Genomic DNA, 17,459 nt, shown 5'->3' on the forward strand with positions numbered 1-17,459 from the left:
GGTTTCCAGGCTGTTCCGGTCCTTACATTCACTTAATGTCTTCCTGTGGTTAATGAAGTTGAGCAATGGATTACTGGGCCAGCGACGTGGTCTGGATTCTTCAGCAGCAGCAAAACACTGTCACCAACTGCAAGTAGTCACCTCCAAGGAAAATGTGATCTCTGTTCAATCAAGCAGCTCCTATACCCCAGCCTGCCCACTCAGCAGTTGTCCTGTTTAAAATACACATCATGCTTAATTGCTGTTGCAAAACGCTACACCTAACCACATCAAAATAGTCCTTAAAAAAAGAGAAGCTAATGACTTTTGGAGGATTTATTCACAGAAGCCAGCTGGCCAATGCCCGAGCATCCCCAAACTTTGTCATCCACCTTAACCGTTTTCAGGGAGCAAATTTCCACCAAGTACAATAAGACATAGTGTCTTCTGTGTTGGTTGAGCAAACCCAGTCTAATGGACTAGGTGTTTCAGGATGTAAATAAATGAATTAATTCACATTTATCAATGGCTGAAAGGAGAAAATCCAAACTCCATATTATGACCAGTGATGTGCACACACACCCCCCGCCCCGCCCACCATGACTCACCTCTCTTGCCTCCTTTCTGCTCCCCTTTCCCCGGGCTGGCTGGCTCTCTCAACCTGGGACCTGGCAGCTGCATTTTTGTGTTTTAGAAGCAGAGAAATCGCTTCCAATTTCAGGCTTTGGCTCCTGGTTGGCTGCTTTGTGTCTTCCAGATCTCAGTTTAAATGGTATCTTCTCAGAAGGGCTTTCCATGACCCCCACCCTGAGTGGACCCTGCCCCCTGCACTGTCTGTCACAACACCCTGCTTTACCCTTGCGATCACTCTCCATGATCCATCTGCCATGTCCTCTTGTCCAGTTCTCCCCTTCACCGTGATGCTGTACCGGGTGTCATGGGAGGGTAGGAAATAACCAGGGATTGCTACCTTAAAGTTTTCCCAAAACAGTTACCGGAAGAGAGATATCCTGAATGAGTTAAATGACAGAAGAGGAAGGCAATGAATTATATCCTCAAGGGCAAGATCGTATGGTACACTGGCTCTCAAACTTGGCGGCATATTGGAAATCATCTGGGAGCTTTAAAAAATACTGATGGCTGGATCCCGCCCTCACAGACTGATGTAATGAGTCTGGGGTAAGACCTGGGCATTGGGATTTTTAAAATCACCCCAGTTGATTATAATATGCCGCAAAGTTTGAGAACACTGCTTTTTTTAATTGAAGCATTATGTACAGATAAGGAAGTGCACAAATCAAAAGCATGCTGCTGAATTAATTTTCACAGACTGAACACACTAGCATAACCAGCACCCCAGTTATGAACAATACCAGCCCCTCAGAAGCTCCTCATATCCACTGTCAAAGGTAACCTACCCGATATTCAAGGTGAGTTCTGTCTGCCTGTATGCTCATATATTTGGAGTCGTACTCTACATTGAGTCTCTTCGTTTGGGGAAGATATGGACTAGAGAAGTTTGAATCACATGGGATCCACCCTGGAAGGCTTCCTGAAAGAGGCAGTAATTAAGGGAGGATCTGAAGGAGGCAATAGGTGAGAGAGAGGGAAGAGAAAAGAGGGAGGGAAGTTGGGGAGGGGAGGACAGCATCAACTGGAAAGAGGCACACAGGCTGAAAGGCTATACAGCCCGATCTAACAAAAGCCCTAAGATGTTTTTAAAGTTTATCCTTCCTTGCAAGTATGCTTAGCTCGGTATTCAAGCATTCCACAGATTTTTACTGAACACCAATCCTGCCCTGGACTTGGAGATATATAGGTGATAGAACTTATGTTTTAATTAGGGGAGACGGAAAATAAAGAGGCAAGTACATGAAATTACTTACATGTGGTTGTAAGTGCCATGAAGGGTGAGAGAAAGAGTGGGACAGATAGGGTGGGCAGAAGGCAGTGATGTTTGAGTTGAGAGTAAAGAGGAAAACCAGATCTGGGGGGAGGAATCTTGCTGGAGGGAAGAGTAAATGCAAAAGCCCTGAAACTTGTATGGGAGACATGACAGAAACTAAGACGCTCAAGAATTTCACAGGCTGCCCCAGTGTCCAACAATCAGGGCAGTGACTAGCGTAAGGTGGGCACTCAGAGAATATTTGCTTTAATTGCATTGGGTTGCAGTCCAGCAGTAAGACAGGCAAACGACACCCCCGCCAAAAATATAATACAATAGATATGTGCTTTAATGGGGCATTCATGGGCCACTAAGGGTGCATTGAAAAGGCTCCTCAACCACCCTTTTGAGTGAATCCAAGAATAGATGCCCTGCCTGTCCCTTGCATGCAGCAACTTCTACTAACTTGATTCACTTGTTACAAAATTCAACCCTTGCACAGGGAAGGTTTCAGTGCCTGGCACCTTATCAGAATCACCTGGGAACTTTCAAAATTTCAGATTTTCTGGCTCCACCCTGGGATCTAATTTAGTCAGTCTGGGGTGGGGCCTGTGCTTCTCTATCTTACCAAAAAAATCCCCGGGTGATTTTGATGTTGAGTCAGTGTGGGAATAAGTGTTCTGGAAGGTATGGTTGAGTCATTCCAATCAGCTCATGCCTTTACACATCCCAGAGTTTGAGGGTTGGATCATAGGATGCTAAGTTCCCTGGAGACTTAAACATAGCATTATTCCAAGCCACCAACTCTTGGAAGAAGTTTCCGGAAGTGCCAGAGTCTGTGGTTTAGTATTTTACAGATTCTAGACGTGCCCATACCACCTTCCTCACATTTTGCCATCTTCACATCCCGCCTGAACCACTATTTATGCTCTGTTGTTCCTTAAGTGTATTTATTTTTAAAACCCATGAATTATATTAAACTTTAGATTGCTACCATAAATGGAGAGCAGTATCTTTCTCTAAGACAGAGGTAAACAAAGTGAATTCAATAAAAAAAAAAAAATTAAAAAAAAGTCTAGCCAGAGGTGGGTGTCCCCTTCCTCCCTCACCGCTCCACGTGCATCCCTCCCGAAGCTGTGCGCTCGGTCGAAGAGGACGACCTTCCCCAATAGAGGAGGACCGTTCTTCGGTCAAGGGTATACGAGTAGCTGAGCTCCCCTGCTAGAACCTCCAAACAAGCTCTCAAGGTCCATTTGTAGGAGAACGTAGGGTAGTCAAGCTTCCAAGACTCCAGACGCATCCAAATGAGGCGCTGCACGTGGCAGTCTGCCTTTAAAAAAAAGAGAAAAAAAAAAGTCTAGCCAGGTATTCTTACCTCTCCTAAGCTTCTGAGTCAGAGATCTGTGGCTTCTTGGTTGAAAATAAAAGTTAGCAAGTGATAGGCACAAAAGACATCCTAGCACCAAACGGACACTTCCTCAGATTGAAAGGGAATAAAAACCTTTTCACTATGTGATTCAACATTTTTCAATGTTATGTCTACACCACTGAATGACATCTGGGTACCACTGTGTTATGCATCCACCAGGATAGCCAAAATCTTTGTTGATAACCAAGCTATATACTCTACAGTAGTAGCAGTAGGAAAAAACAAATTAATGAAGGAACACTCTATAAGTGTGGACCCAAGAATGAGTTCATAGCCAGCTAAAAGAAAGTTTTTGCAGAAGATATTGTGAGCTCCCCCTCCCCGACTATATAACCACCTACTGAGAAAGAGGCAAGAGTGGAGGTAAAATTCGAGAAGAATCCTGGAGAGCAGCTAGGAGAGGTTCTGTAGCACAGAGTCAACTACTTCTGCCTATTTCCCTCCTGATTTACTCCAAGACTGGGTCCAGCTCCTGAACTCCCTCTTTCCTAGCTCCCAATCTCTTGGATGTCATTTTACAGATGTTTTCTGAAGGCAAGGATCCTATCTTATGCATTCTAGCATCTCCTGTGCTCAGGGCAGTACCAGGCACCTAACACAGTAGATATTTGTTAAATGATTGAATGGAATGCAAAGGCCCAATCAACGGGCATAGGGCTTCTGCAGAATATGGCAGATTCAAGGTGAGCTTACTGCAACCTTGGTCTTCTTTCTGTCCAGGCCTAATTCTGTACCTCCTGATCCTATAACTGTGGGTCCTTAATGACAGGACTGTTGGGTTTTCACTCAATAAGCTGTGGTTCCTATCACAGAGCTCCATCAAGGTGTGTTGGGTAATTAGAATTAATTAGTACTAATACCCCTTTTGCTGACATAGCCAACTATGAAGTGGGGTTTTCTCTGCCTCAGTTGCCTAAGGACTAGGCTGGGATTGGGTGGGGCTGGTAATGGGTGGAGGCTGCCTGGGTGATTTAGGGTAAGTGAATTAACAATTTGTACCATATACGTAAGAGGGAGAAATGAGCATTTGCCCCTGTGCAGGGATGTTAAAAATGATTAAACAGCGCTTTGCAAAGAGTGACAATGACATCTTGCAGCTGACTGGTAGGATGGACAAAGTTTCCTATGGCCCAAAAGAACTGTTTAGAAAAATATTTGTGGGATGGGTCACCCTTGGTAATTCCCCATGAGCGAGGGCAAAAGTGACAGGTAGGTTGTAGGCAGAAGGCGCCACAGATCAGGCCTCATGTGCAGTGAGTACATGGCAGGGCGGGAGTGAGGAGTGGGCACTGGTGAAACCCGTCACCATGACCACAGGAACAGTGTTACCCCTTGAACTCCTAAATTATTGTAATTATTACTTTAATATCTAAGCCTGAGTTGGCTCTGTAGTTAGCAATTTGGGGTAGGTCTGATTCCAGAAGAACAAGGGCTTTTTTAGCAGAAGTTTTTAAACTGGAATGAGCAGGAGATTGACCTGTGGGGTTGGGAGTTGTTTGATCAAAATGCAGATTCCAAAGCCCTTATCCAGAAGTTTCTGACTTAGAAGGTCAAGGGCAGTGGGCCCTAGAAGGTTCTGATTAGGAGATCTAGGCATGACTTTACCTCCTGGGTGACTTTGGGCAACGTCTGGATACAAGTTTGGTTGACACAACTAGGGTGGAAGAGTCTGGCATCTAGTGGGTAGAGACCAGACATGCTGCTAAACATCCTACAATGCACAATGGCCTCCACAGCAAAGAATTATGGCCTCAAAAGGTCAATAGTGCCAGGGTTAGAACATTTTCTTCTAGAGTAAGGCCTAAGAATGTGCATTTAACAAGGGCCTCAGAACATTTTAATGCAGGAAGGAGAAGCCCTTGGAAAGACTCAGACAATGCCTGGCTTTCTATTCTAGAGACATGCTGTCAGAGTTCCCTTTTTGTCTAACTCCTCCATATTTAGGACTCAGCTTTGACTTGACTTTCCCCAGGAAGCCCTACCTGGTAACTAAACATCCTCCCTTCCTCCAAGTCCAGGTTAACGGCCCCCCCTTCTAAGTACAACCCCTGTCCCAGCAGGCCTCACTTGCCCCTTTAATTGTCTCTCCAACTGGAACAAGAGTCCCTTGAGGGCAGGGTCCATGTTCAGCCTGTCCCCAACAGCTCAAAAGGTACCTGGCCCATATCAGGGCTCCATTGTCACATGCTGGCTCAAATGACATCTCCTGCATTGAGGCTAGAGCTACCCCCTCTTTCGGACACTGTCAGAGAACCCTCTTGTAACAAATTCTTGGAGCTTTTCACTCTGAAATTATCTTATTGGTTTGCTTACCTTTCATTCATTCAAATATTTTATTGGGCACCTACTACATGTTGTGATCTTTGCCATCACTGGGAATATAAAACCCCTCCTCCCAACAGAACTTATATTCTACAGGGGAAATTTGGACAATAAAAGTAGAAAACCGTATATAATACATGTGATAATATGTGTGACATTGGTAAGCCCAGTAGAGAAAAATAAAATAGAGAAATGGAATGGGGGAGTGGAGATGTGTGTGTGAAACTTTAAGTAAGGTTGGCCTCTGGGAGAAGGTGACATTTAAGCAAAGACTGGATATGTGGGGGCGACTTGCCTGCTCCTCATTAGAACACAAACACTGAGAGGGCCGGGATCTTCCCTTTCTGTATGGCTGCTGTGTCTCCAGAATAGGCACATAGTAGGTGCTCAATAAATATTATTTAAACAAAACAAAAAGAGGACTGTGATTAAACCATCAAGGAGACAGATGGGAGATTCTTGTTTTTATGACCGTCCAGGGACTAGCAGGAAGGTGGGAGAGGCAAGGGCATTAAATTTAAGGCGGTGGGGAGGACATCTCTGTGGTTAGATTAAGAGATTTAGAGGATGGTGGTCATCACTCCAAGGTGCCCACCCCGTTCCCTGCCCAAAAGGAACATCAGTTCTCATGCTCCTAATATGGTTAATGGTCCTGTTAATGGTCCCTGCGGCTCAGCTCACCTGGCCCCCTGCGTCTCCTGCCATCACCCCGCCCCCTTTCTTCCACATCCCCTCCCTTCTTCACGCCTCCCCCAAGGGGTGTCCCCGAGCCCCGGGGCGGCGGTGGAAGGGGGGTGGCGCGTCACCGCACCAGAGAAGAGGGCGCACGGCGGAGCCAGCCCCGGTGGCACGCCCGGGTCCCCGCCCCCAGCCCTGCTCCCCGGCGGGACACTGTCCCTTTAATAGACTCCCTCTGCCTGGCGTTCTGCGGCTGGGGAGTAAATTTCTCCCTGTCATCAGGTCGCGGGGAGAGGAGGAGGAGGAGGAGTTTGTTAATGTTCAGTTTGTTCAACGGGATCGATGTTTGCTGGCATCGCCTCGCCCTGTCTTGTGTGTGTGTGAGAGTGTGTGTGCGTGTGTGTGTGTGTGTGCATATGTGGGGGGTGTGAGTGTGTGTGTGAGAGGAAGCGAGAGTGCGTGCGTGCGTGTGAGTGTGTGAGTGTGTGTGTGTGTGTGAGTGTGTGTGTGTGTGTGTGAATTCCAGATTTTCTGTCTTTCCCAAACCCGCTCCTGTCCTCTAGCATATCACTCACAGACGGGGATCCGACAGCAGCCACAAACCTACAGTGAGTGATCTCTCTGCCCCCAGCGCGAATCCGCCATAGAGATCGGCGAGGAGGAGGAGGGAAATAGGAGAAGGAAGAAGAAAAAGAAGAAGAAACCACTACCTTCCCAGGATTGCCTTTTTTTTTTTTTTTCCTTATCTTTACGCGCGCGTGTGCGTCCCTGGTCCCTTCCATCCGAACCTGGTCTTGGATGTTTAATAAAGAAATCAAGTGTCTCAACAGTCACCAAAAAAAAAAAAAAAAAAACCAAACCAAAAAAAAAAAAAAATTCCAAAAAGCCAAAACAAAAAGAGAGAAAGAGAGAGGAAAAAAAAATCCAAAACAAACAAACAAACAAGGCAGAACCAACCTCTACTTCCAACCAGCCGGCACAGCCGTCCGTGTCTGCCACCCAGAGAGGGGGGTCTCTGGCCCGTGGTGGAGGAGTTGCAGGGGGGATCGTCAGGGGGACAGAGGCCGAGTGACGCCCTAGGAGCCACCGGGCAGGAGGCGGAGGAGACCCAGAGAGGCGAGAGAGACCGCGGGCCCCCGCGCGCGGCTCGGGGCTGGGGCGCCAGAAGTGGGACTGGAGCGAAGTAGAGCGATGCCAAGGAGGAAACAGCAGGCACCCAAGCGGGCGGCAGGTAAGAGAAACGGCTCCGCTTCGGGGCTGTCCGGCCGGGCTGCCCGGTGCGCCGAGCTCCTCGCCCGCCCTCCTCGCCCCGGGTGCCCCAGGACGCCACCCCCCTCGGCTTTCGGGGGAGTTCGCTCCGGGTGCCCCTCTCTGCCCGGCTCATAACCCCATCCTCTCTCGCCTTCTCCAGTCTCCCAAATCCTCCCCTTTCCAGGCTCCGATTGGGGGTGTTGGGGGAAGCTACCCCACCAAGCCTTCCCTCCTTAAACTTTTTTCCTCCACCCTTTACCCCACCCCTAACTTTCTCCCAGTCTGCTTCTTGCCTCTCGGGCCAAAGTTGGGTTGAGGATTTGGGGTGCGGAGTGGGGAGACAGTCCTTCCACCCCCGCATCCCTCCGCGTGGTCAGTGCCAGTGGCTTCTGGCCTCGAGGGACAGCGTCTCCTCTGGCTGGGGTTTGGGACGCTGAAGTGTGAGCAGTGACCCAGCCCCGGGCTGCAAAGCTGGCTTTGGGGCGAGCCATAGGAGTTTAGCTTTGATCACCAAGGTGGAAAAAGCCACCCCAGGAAACGAACCTTTGAATATGTTTTCTAAGAGGATCCACGTTTGGAAATCTAATCAACACTCTCCCTTCTCTTAAAAAAAGGGGAAGAAAAATGCCCCTTTAATATTGAAACAGCTCTGGATTTCCTTTGCCCAGAGTGAGTTGCAAACTTTGTAAATGGATTTGTATGGTAGGAACTATCCCCTGTGCATTCTTACTTACCACCTCTCCTCCAAAAGAAAAAAGGAAAAGAGAGGAACAGGTTAATGGATCAGTACATTACATCTTGTAGAGGATTTTTTTTTTCCTTTTGGGTTGCTTAATTGCTTTTTTAATAGTATGCTGGGGTTTTGCTTCTCGGAAGTGTGATATGAAAGTTCATTTTTCTCCTCCCAGACCCACCCACTGAAAAGTCAGCTTTCCACTTGATTGCTAGTTTTGATTTGACATTTGATTGATCACCTGTCATCTCGCTGCCTTTGATCTATTCATTCTTGATATATATCAATAAATCACTCACCATGGTAACTCAGAGTGCCAGTGACGCAAGCCTTGCCCTCTAGATTCAGAGCCAGACATGCACAATTATTATCTTGTTTGGCTTTTAATGTGGGCGTTTTTATTTCTTTGTGTCCTTCAGTTGAATCGGGCTTTAGCAAAAAGCTGAAGTTTTTTTCCCCCTTCTTTCTGTCTTTACCCTCATGCTTTAGGCAGCATCAGTTAAGGCGGGTCTTCTGCAGAGCCCCCCACAATATTTCCTTCTGTTCCAACTCGAGCGAAACATTAGGGAGAAGAAGTTCGGTGGAACACTTTCATAAACTTTGAAAAGCCACCCTCAGAGCAAATCCAAAGTTAGTCACAAATCTGGGCAAAGTGGGTGTTTGTGTCTGAACATGCTGGACCACCAAGCTCATCCTCCATCGTGGCCTGATTCCAGCACGAATGGCAGTACATGTGCTTTGAGATATCCACAATTATCTTCCCTTCTGAGCGCAGATCCGTAACCGTGTATAGATTGGTTCAAATTGCATGGGGAAATATCATTTACAAAGCTTTGATTCATGTATTTCCAAGAGCAAAATAATTTAGGTATTTTTAGTACCGTATCTATTTAGAACTTGCCTAGTCAATGAGGTACTCTTTTTTCAACTGTAGCTACCTCTTTTGCAAACAGTTTCTTCCTCCTACCCCTGTCCCTTTCTACATTTAACTCACTTATTTTTTAAAACTTAGATTGCTTTGCAATCTGAACAGCACTGGGGTGTGCACTGGCCTTTTAGACTCAGGAAGACTGAGCCTGCTTCTTCCAATTCTAGCAACATAAATTTAAGTATAGCTAGATTATTAGAGATAGCGTCCTTATTGTTGTCCCAAAAGAGAACCCTGGGCAACAGTCCAGCAAGAAGTGATACTGCCCTGAAAATTACTCTTTTTTTCCCCCCTGTTGTTCCGGTAAAGGCCAACAACTAGGCAGTAATTTAAATTACCAGAATGACTAGACATGTCTCCTTTGGTCAGCTCATTACAAAAAGTGCATTGCTCAGAACTGCACTACTTTGATTATAATTATGCTCTGATCAATGAGGATTCAGGTGTACGTAATACAATGCTGTATCACATTATTTAAATTAGATCCTTTTCATTAAGCTGGTGTCTGTTGGAGCTAGCTTATCTATTTACTGTAGTGTTTGTATGTGTATGTGTGTGTTAGAAAGTTCTGACTGTAGTTTCAGTTTTCTGGCCTATTGTGTTCCTAGTGTCTTTATGTGTCTGTTTTCGTGGCTTTTATTATTTCCACTGGAAGAAGTGGAAGCCCTTGTCAAGCTGAAAGGGAATAATTCATTTTGTACACAATGAGGCCCCTCTTACGGTATTTATTTACTCACATATTACTAAAGCAGGTATTTTTTCATGTAATATTTCTTTCGTCTGAAGTCATCGATGCTGTACTCTGTTTTAGCTGACGTGGTTATTCACAAGTAAAGTTAGCCACTTGGAGATTCTTTAGCCAGTTAACATCCGGGGAGAAGAACAAGGTGGGTTCTAGGATTGTGGCCATACTAACTTTTATCACTGCTTAAAATTAAACAATGCACAACTGTAAGTAATTATTCCCATGGGCTGATGTTGAAAGCTTGATTTCTAGCTTGATGAATGAATAATGTAACATCGAAAAAGCCTGTGAGTGAATCAGAACTGAGACTCTCTTTCCCAAGAACTGTTTGAGGCAATTTGATTCCTTTGCATTATTAGTTTTAAGTTCCACGTTTCAAGGAATCAATTATGGAACTTTCTAATAAAGCAGGTATGCGGTTAGAATGAGTGAGATGATATTATAAGTGATGGGGGACGTTAGTCTTTATTGGTTATATTCCTCCCTCCTTTAAGGGAAGGGCTGTGAGGTAGGCAGTTCTCTTTAAGGAAACAGCTAAGTCAGAACATTTCCCTCCGAAATGTCATTCTTCCTGGCTTTCTAAAGCTATGCTATTCTACCATACTATTACTTCGGGCAAGGAAGAAAGTTTAGAAAGCAGCCTACAGTACCCCAAGGGTTTGTGTATGTATGAGTGAGTGTGCTTGCTTCCTTGGATGTATATTTCACTCACCGCTAAAACGTACCACTTTTACCTGAAAATATTGCAGGATTCTGTACCTGCGTCTTTTCCCCCTATGCATTGTAGGGAAGATAGAGAAGATGGCAGAAAGGTAAAATAAAACAGAACCGTGTTTTGATTTGTTTGTGTTTTGCAAGACGCAGAGTAGTTAAAAATTTTAAACTGTAGACTTACACTGTAACCCTTCTGTTTTCTACAATCTATCACAGCCTCTGTACATACACATGTGTAATATATATTTTATTTCACCATCCTGAACTCTTGTTTTTATATAATGCCAGCCAATTACGATAGGACGCAAAATCTTTGGGCATCATATACATATGAATATCTAATGTATATATAAATTATAGGCGTCTGCTCCTGCCTACTCAAAGAGATTAAATGTTTTCTTCTTGCTGACTCTCAGAAGCTATTTGATAATCCAGATCTGAGGAAAGTCTTGCAGGAGAGAACAGCTCCCTCAATTTATTTTGTTTATTTAATATGGAGATGAATAATGCAGATTTTGTTTTCATGAATGTCCTTGTGTGGCAGTAAACATTAGACTATTAGCAATCATTACTTAAAAGTTGCAATTTGCACCTTAATAGCACAGGTTATTTACGTGGGAAACATATTCAGCAGGGACAATTCGGAATACTGCAGTAGAGTGTAGAGATGACCTGAGCAATCTCCTTTTCAACCTCCTGATGACAATGACTGGATTAGTGGGCAAGGTTTCAGCAGTGTAAACCAGCAGGGCAGGGAGGGGTCAGTCAGCTCAGGGTGAAGTTTACCTTTAATTCACTGGCAAGTGGAATGGGGTTCAAGAGAATAGGTATGGGGTGGAGTCCCGACCCTGGCACTCTCACTTTGTTTAAGCACAGTTCAGAAAGACAAGTTCCCATCTTGAAGATTTAAATACCGCATGCTATAGACCCCTTCACTTACACAAACAGTATGATTTTTAACAGATGAATGGAAAAAATAAACACACACACCCACTGCCAAAGGGGCTCAGCAGTGTGAACTGTTCAGGCTATTCTTGTTATTTAAGGCAGATCCCTGAAAAAAGAAAGGACAGGTACCTTGAAATCACATCCTCCACACAGTGTTTTGGATAGAAATTGATCGCTTAACTGGTCCTTTTCCCACTCCCCTCATGATTTCCTCTCCCTCCTCTCCCCTCATCCTTAAAGACCCAGATGGAATGGGACATCTCAAAAGCCCATTTGTTTTAGGCATTTATTGATTTCATTTTTAATCTGCCATATCAGGACACAATACATTAACCCTAATCAGCAGACTGCAAGTGATAGGGAGTTCTGGTGGAAGCCAGGTAAGGAAGAGGGGCCATGAGAAACTTCTCGACAATGAAAATCTTCTTGAGGCTTGGGGGTTGGAGATCAGAGGTGACTTTTGAGGAGGGTAGAAGCATTCCTCAGAAATACTCTGCATTTATTTTTCTCCCACCTTACATTTATTTTTCTCCCAGTCACCTCGATTCTATTGCTACCATTCGGGAAACCTTCACACCCAACAAATACCTCCTAGGCATCTTTAGCAGAGCTGTCCCTGGAAACATCTTGCCTTTTGTCACATTCTCCAACAGAGGCTTATGCTTTCATTTCATCCCAGCTGACTTCTCACTCATTTGACGGAATTTCTCCAACTGGATAATACCTGGGCTGATCTGTTTATCTTTCCAGTGGCTTGGGAATTGTACTCTCAATTGAGCAGGTTTTAAAGGGGCACTGAGCCTGGCATTATTTAAGGCCACTGAAATGATGCACTTCTGCTCATCACTGCAGCTGAGCTTAGGGAAATCAGCCAGGAAGAAAACCTAGGCCCTGTTCGTGTTTGTGCCGGGTCTGTAATTGGCTGACACGAGTTCAGTGTCCTGAGTGGTGCTTCCCTTCCATCACTGTATCTGTACCATCAATTTTATTTAAGTATGTCATGGTCTGGGAAGACTCAGCCACTGTTTCAAAGGCAGTGTCTGTGTCCACCCAAGCCCCCCTTAAAAAACACAAAATTGCCTAACAAATTCTATATTAAGACCAGGCATACACAGAGTATCATTTTCGTTTGATGCAAAGTCAGTTGGAAACGCATTAAACTAACAGAGAGTGTCTTGCATCGCTTCCCTGAAGCAGTGCTTTTTCATTACATATTTAATTACAACAAATTGAGAGACTTTTTATAAAAAAAATCACAGTGGTATTAAAAGAAGCTTGGCACACAAATAATTTTATTGTTTCACAAGTTGACAATGCTGCTTTATTTTTATTTCTTTGGGAGAAATTTATTTTCATTTTCTAATGTTGGGATAAATACAGAATGTCTTCCCCTACAGTCTGTATCAGGGAGATCTCATCCTACTACTTTCCTAGAACCTTTTCACCCTGGAAGAGGGTTTTTTAAAATTTGTTTTTCAGTAATTTGTAACAATTTGTATGTTTAAAATTATTTTAAGTTTTCTGAGTTCCATTTAAAGTTAGAAATTCTCCTGTTTCTGAGGGTGACCTTTGGCAAGCAGCTCTTCCATTATGAACGAGCTTAGTCATTCTAACCACATAAGAAATAGCTTGTTGAGAGTGTTTGCTTGATTACCTGGATATTGCAGGGAGAAAAAACACCCTACAGTTACAGGCCTCTAGCATACGACACTGTTTTCACTGGATTTATCATTTCTTTTTTTTTTTTTTTCCTGCTACTGACCTGTCAGTCACTTGTTTCAGGAACTTTTTTTCAGAAGAAGGGATGGGCTTAACGTTGAAAGTCGGTTTCAAGATACACGGGGTCTTTAAGAAATGATAATAAAAAATAGAGACTTTAGAGACCAAATATCCACTTCTGGGCGATGTCTGCAAACTCAGAGGATTTTCCTCTAACTTGGACATGCATCTGGAGTGTCTTCAGCAGCGTGGCCGTACTTGTGTTACTCGTTTTGCCAGAGGGTAACCGTCAGACTCAAGTCCTTTCCAAAGATACTGAATACATACACAGCCACACAGAGAAGAAATTTCAGATGCATGTGGAAATTGCCGATATATTTGTTTCCAAAGCAAACTCCATGGGTGAAATGATTAAATAATTTAGACGGATTCGAAAGTCATTAAAACAGCCATGTGGAATTTCCAATTGTTGCCTCTTTCGGTCTTTTGTGTTTCCTCTACAGAAAAAGATGTCCTCTGGGCATTCTCAAACATTTTGTGATGCCTAAAATTGTTTAAAATTTTAGAAATTAAAATTCAGGAGGCACGGCCAGCTAATCCTATTATTAATATATCAGTATTATTTAGCTATGCTTAACAACAGGGAATGCACAATGCAAAAGTTTTAGAGATAATGAGCTTAGAGAAATTACATGGGGAAAAAAATACCTGGATCATATTTGAAAGGATTTGTCTTGAATTTTGTTCATCTAAATGAGTTTCCTTTCCATTTGTGTTAATTTAAAAAAATAGTTTCAATATCCCTATAACTACTACCCAACCTGAAGCAGGGTCTAACAAAGCTCTCTCTGGATGTACAAAAATATAGGACGCTGTAATGCACATCCCCTTTTTAAAAACAGTTTTAGAAAACCAAATATGGGCTTGAAAACTAAACGCAAAACCTCAACAAGATCTATAACACAGCCAGCTCAGGGTTCAAGATCGAAAACTTTGTTTCGGCAGGGTAAGAAGAAAATAGCGTTGCACTTTAACTGCACATCTCCCCCCTGGCACAGGAGAGGCAGTGAAGCAGGGAAGATTTTTAAGGAGCTTTTTAGCTCTTCTGCATCTCTCTCCAAAGACTAATTTAATTGAAAAGCTGTAGTGTCCGTTTATGCCAAAGGAAAAACCTCATGTTTCCGTAAGCTGCTAGGCGCTAAGGTGGGTTTTTAAAGAAGGCCAGCGTGCTGCAGTTTCCTTTAGTACAAAAATTAAGATCACTGGTCTTAATTAGTTGAGTGCTTTCAGAATTGAATGAATACTCTGAAATCACCCCTGAGCTTTCTTCTTCAAGCTACATCTAAGTCATTTCTGTGGAAATTATACAGTTTAGATATTAAGGTGGACAGAACACAAGTTACTGTTGTTTTTTAATTTAATTAATTAATTTATTTATTTTTGGCTGCGTTGGGTCTTTGTTGCTGAGCACGGGCTTTCTCTAGTTGTGGCGAGCGGGGGCTACTCTTCCTTGCGGTGTGCGGGCTTCTCATTGCGGTGGCTTCTCTTGTTGTGGAGCACGGGCTCTAGGCACACGGGCTTCAGTAGGTGTGGATCGCGGGCTCAGTAGTTGTGGCTCGCGGGCTCTAGAGCGCAGGCTCAGTAGTTGTGGCACACGGGCTTAGTTGCTCCGTGGCATGTGGGATCTTCCCGGATCAGGGCTCAAACCCGTGTCCCCTGCATTGGCAGGCGGATTCGTAACCACTGCACCACCAGGGAAGTCCCCACGTTATTATTTTTAATGAAAATAGTTACAAAGTGCAGAATGAGATAAAAACAGAGTTGGCAGCGGCCATTCTGTTTGTAATGAATCTAGAAGAAACTTCCTTAAATGTTTTTCCACGCCATGAAAAATCCATGAAATCTGGTGATTGGTGACGTGGGAGATACAAAAAGAAGACAGAAGGTCAAGGTCTTCTGTAGGGGAGATTTGTGTAAGCAGGAGCAGCAGCATATATGTATTTCTATATAAACTGCAAGGGGCTGACTTTAAATCACTTCAATTAATCAGATCTGTAGACTTTTCTATGTATTTAGAAGCCTCTCTCTTATACCCCAGGGAGATATGAATAGCTTCTGGGCCAAGATGATGCTGTAGAGAAGAGTTAAATCTATTCTATGTGTTCGGTACCACTTGGTACAGAAAAAATGCCGAAATGAAAAGCTATATAAGCACGTTTTATATCAGAATTGCCTTTAGCTATTTTCCTTTATTAGAAAGTTGGGTTTGTAGCTGTGCGCTTCTTCTTGCTTTCTCCCTTGGGATTAGGTTTTGGACTGTGGATGGAACCGTGGAATAGGAGGAAATGACTTCGGTTCTGGTTACAGCTCTGCCACCCTACTTAACTGGCCCTGGGCAAGCTCAAGAGATAACCTTACTCAAACAATAAGAATGTAAGTTCAGGAGTCAGACTGACCCAAGTTCAAATCCTTGGGTCTACTTTTTTGGATGTGTATGCTTGGACCAGCTGCTCAAATCTCCTCATTTTCCAACCTACAAGATGGGGGTCATCATAGTTCTTCTTAAGGTTCAGGATTTTGGAAAGGACGCTATGAGTCCTGAGCTGAGAGAATGCACTAAAACTGCTAGGGGCCACACCTAACAGAGCTAGTGTATCTTTGCCCCAAATAACCAGACCATGAAAAATGTATACCAGAAGGGAAATGAGGAACCTGCCAATTATTATGGGACCAGGAGTTCAGGGTCAAAAGAAATCAGACTTGGATGCGTTTTGATTTTTAAAACTGGAAATATAATCACTGAGTAGTGTTTTAGCCTTTTCTGAGAAAAACTCATACTGGATGGGTTGGAGCCCTGCCCCAGCTCAAAAAAAAAAAAAAATTGTTTCTTTCCCAAGGAATAGTAATTATAGCACCAGCAACAACAAACATAACAACAACAGTAATAATGATATCTGCCACTACCTAAGTGCTTATTATATGCCAGGCATTTTACCAAGTGCTGTATGAATTTTACAGTCATTCATTCAAGCGGCAGTTATTTCTTGAGTTCTTACTACATGCCAGGTCCTGTTCTGGTCACCTGGATCCTCAAGGTTAATGGGATGGGTGTGGTCCCTGGGGATCTTACCCTCCAGTTGGGGGAAGCAAGAGAACATACAAGTAATTTAATAAAGGAAAAAAGATAACTTTCATATAGAAAAAAGCTCTATGATGACAATTGTTTTATAAACACAAACATATGAGAACAGGGTTGGGGCAACAATGGTGTGGATGGTCAGAGGAGACCTGCCAGAGGAGGGAACATCTGAGTGGAGTCTCGCTATATTCCTGAGTTAGATGCTAGCATCATCTTTATTTTACTGATGGGGATCGGCATAACCTGCAGAGCGATTCATCCAAGGTCATGCAGCGACCGAGGTTGGTTTGAAACTTTCTGCTTCCAAGACCCATCCACATAATCTGTTGTGGTAGTTTACCTGGAAGAGTCATAGTGATTTGCCAAGGAAGGACCCTCAGTTCCTGTTATTTTTCCATTGCATCTGTTGTGATGTCTAAACCTGGGGTGGGGGGGGAGGGTACTGAGAACACTGACAGAGGATGCCGCCTTTTGTGGCGTCTCCAACTGGAACCTTAGTGCCATCTGCCATGTATAAAGTCAGCTCTTCCTCTTCGTGTGTATGTGTGTGCATTCGTGTGTTCATTCACCCAACAGATGTTGACTGTTCATCTACTGTGTGCTAAGCATTGATCTGCGTGCTGGAATGTTGCAGTAGGAAAAGTCCCTACCCCCACCCAGCTAATACTCTTGTGGGTGAGACCAAAAAGCCAACGAACAAATAAATATGTAATATTGAATAGTTCTAATGGCATTTCATAAAAATGAATCGGGATGAGTAGGTTAGAGAGGGATGGAAGGTTGCCATTTTACCTAGAATGGTTGGGGGTAGTATTAATTAGGTGGTGACATTTGATCAGACCTGAGCAGAAAATGAAGAACTAGACGAGCATAGATCTGGGAGAAGCGTTCCAGGAAGATGAAGCAATAAACACCTTAAGGCCAGAAATGTCTTGCGTGCTTGAGGAATACATAGGAGGCCACTATGGCTGAAGCAGATGAAGACAGGG

At 44.0% G+C, this 17,459-nt stretch overlaps 1 protein-coding gene across 1 annotated transcript in view; it reads left to right on the plus strand.

Annotated features, from left to right (window-relative positions):
• Positions 1 to 6,643: 6,643 nt before the first annotated feature.
• The window catches only part of TSHZ2 (teashirt zinc finger homeobox 2), a gene marked incomplete at its 3' end in the record, with an annotated part of 281,496 nt that continues 270,680 nt past the window's right edge, over positions 6,644 to 17,459 (plus strand). Inside the window, exon 1 of the mRNA XM_079719983.1 lies at positions 6,644 to 7,524. Coding sequence (XP_079576109.1) covers positions 7,485 to 7,524 — 40 coding nt within the window. The 5' untranslated portion in view covers positions 6,644 to 7,484. The remainder of the gene's footprint in view (positions 7,525 to 17,459) is intronic.

Source organism: Hyperoodon ampullatus, assembly GCF_949752795.1.
Source record: "Hyperoodon ampullatus genome assembly, chromosome: 14".
In the NCBI taxonomy this organism is placed as follows: Eukaryota; Metazoa; Chordata; class Mammalia; order Artiodactyla; family Ziphiidae; genus Hyperoodon; species Hyperoodon ampullatus.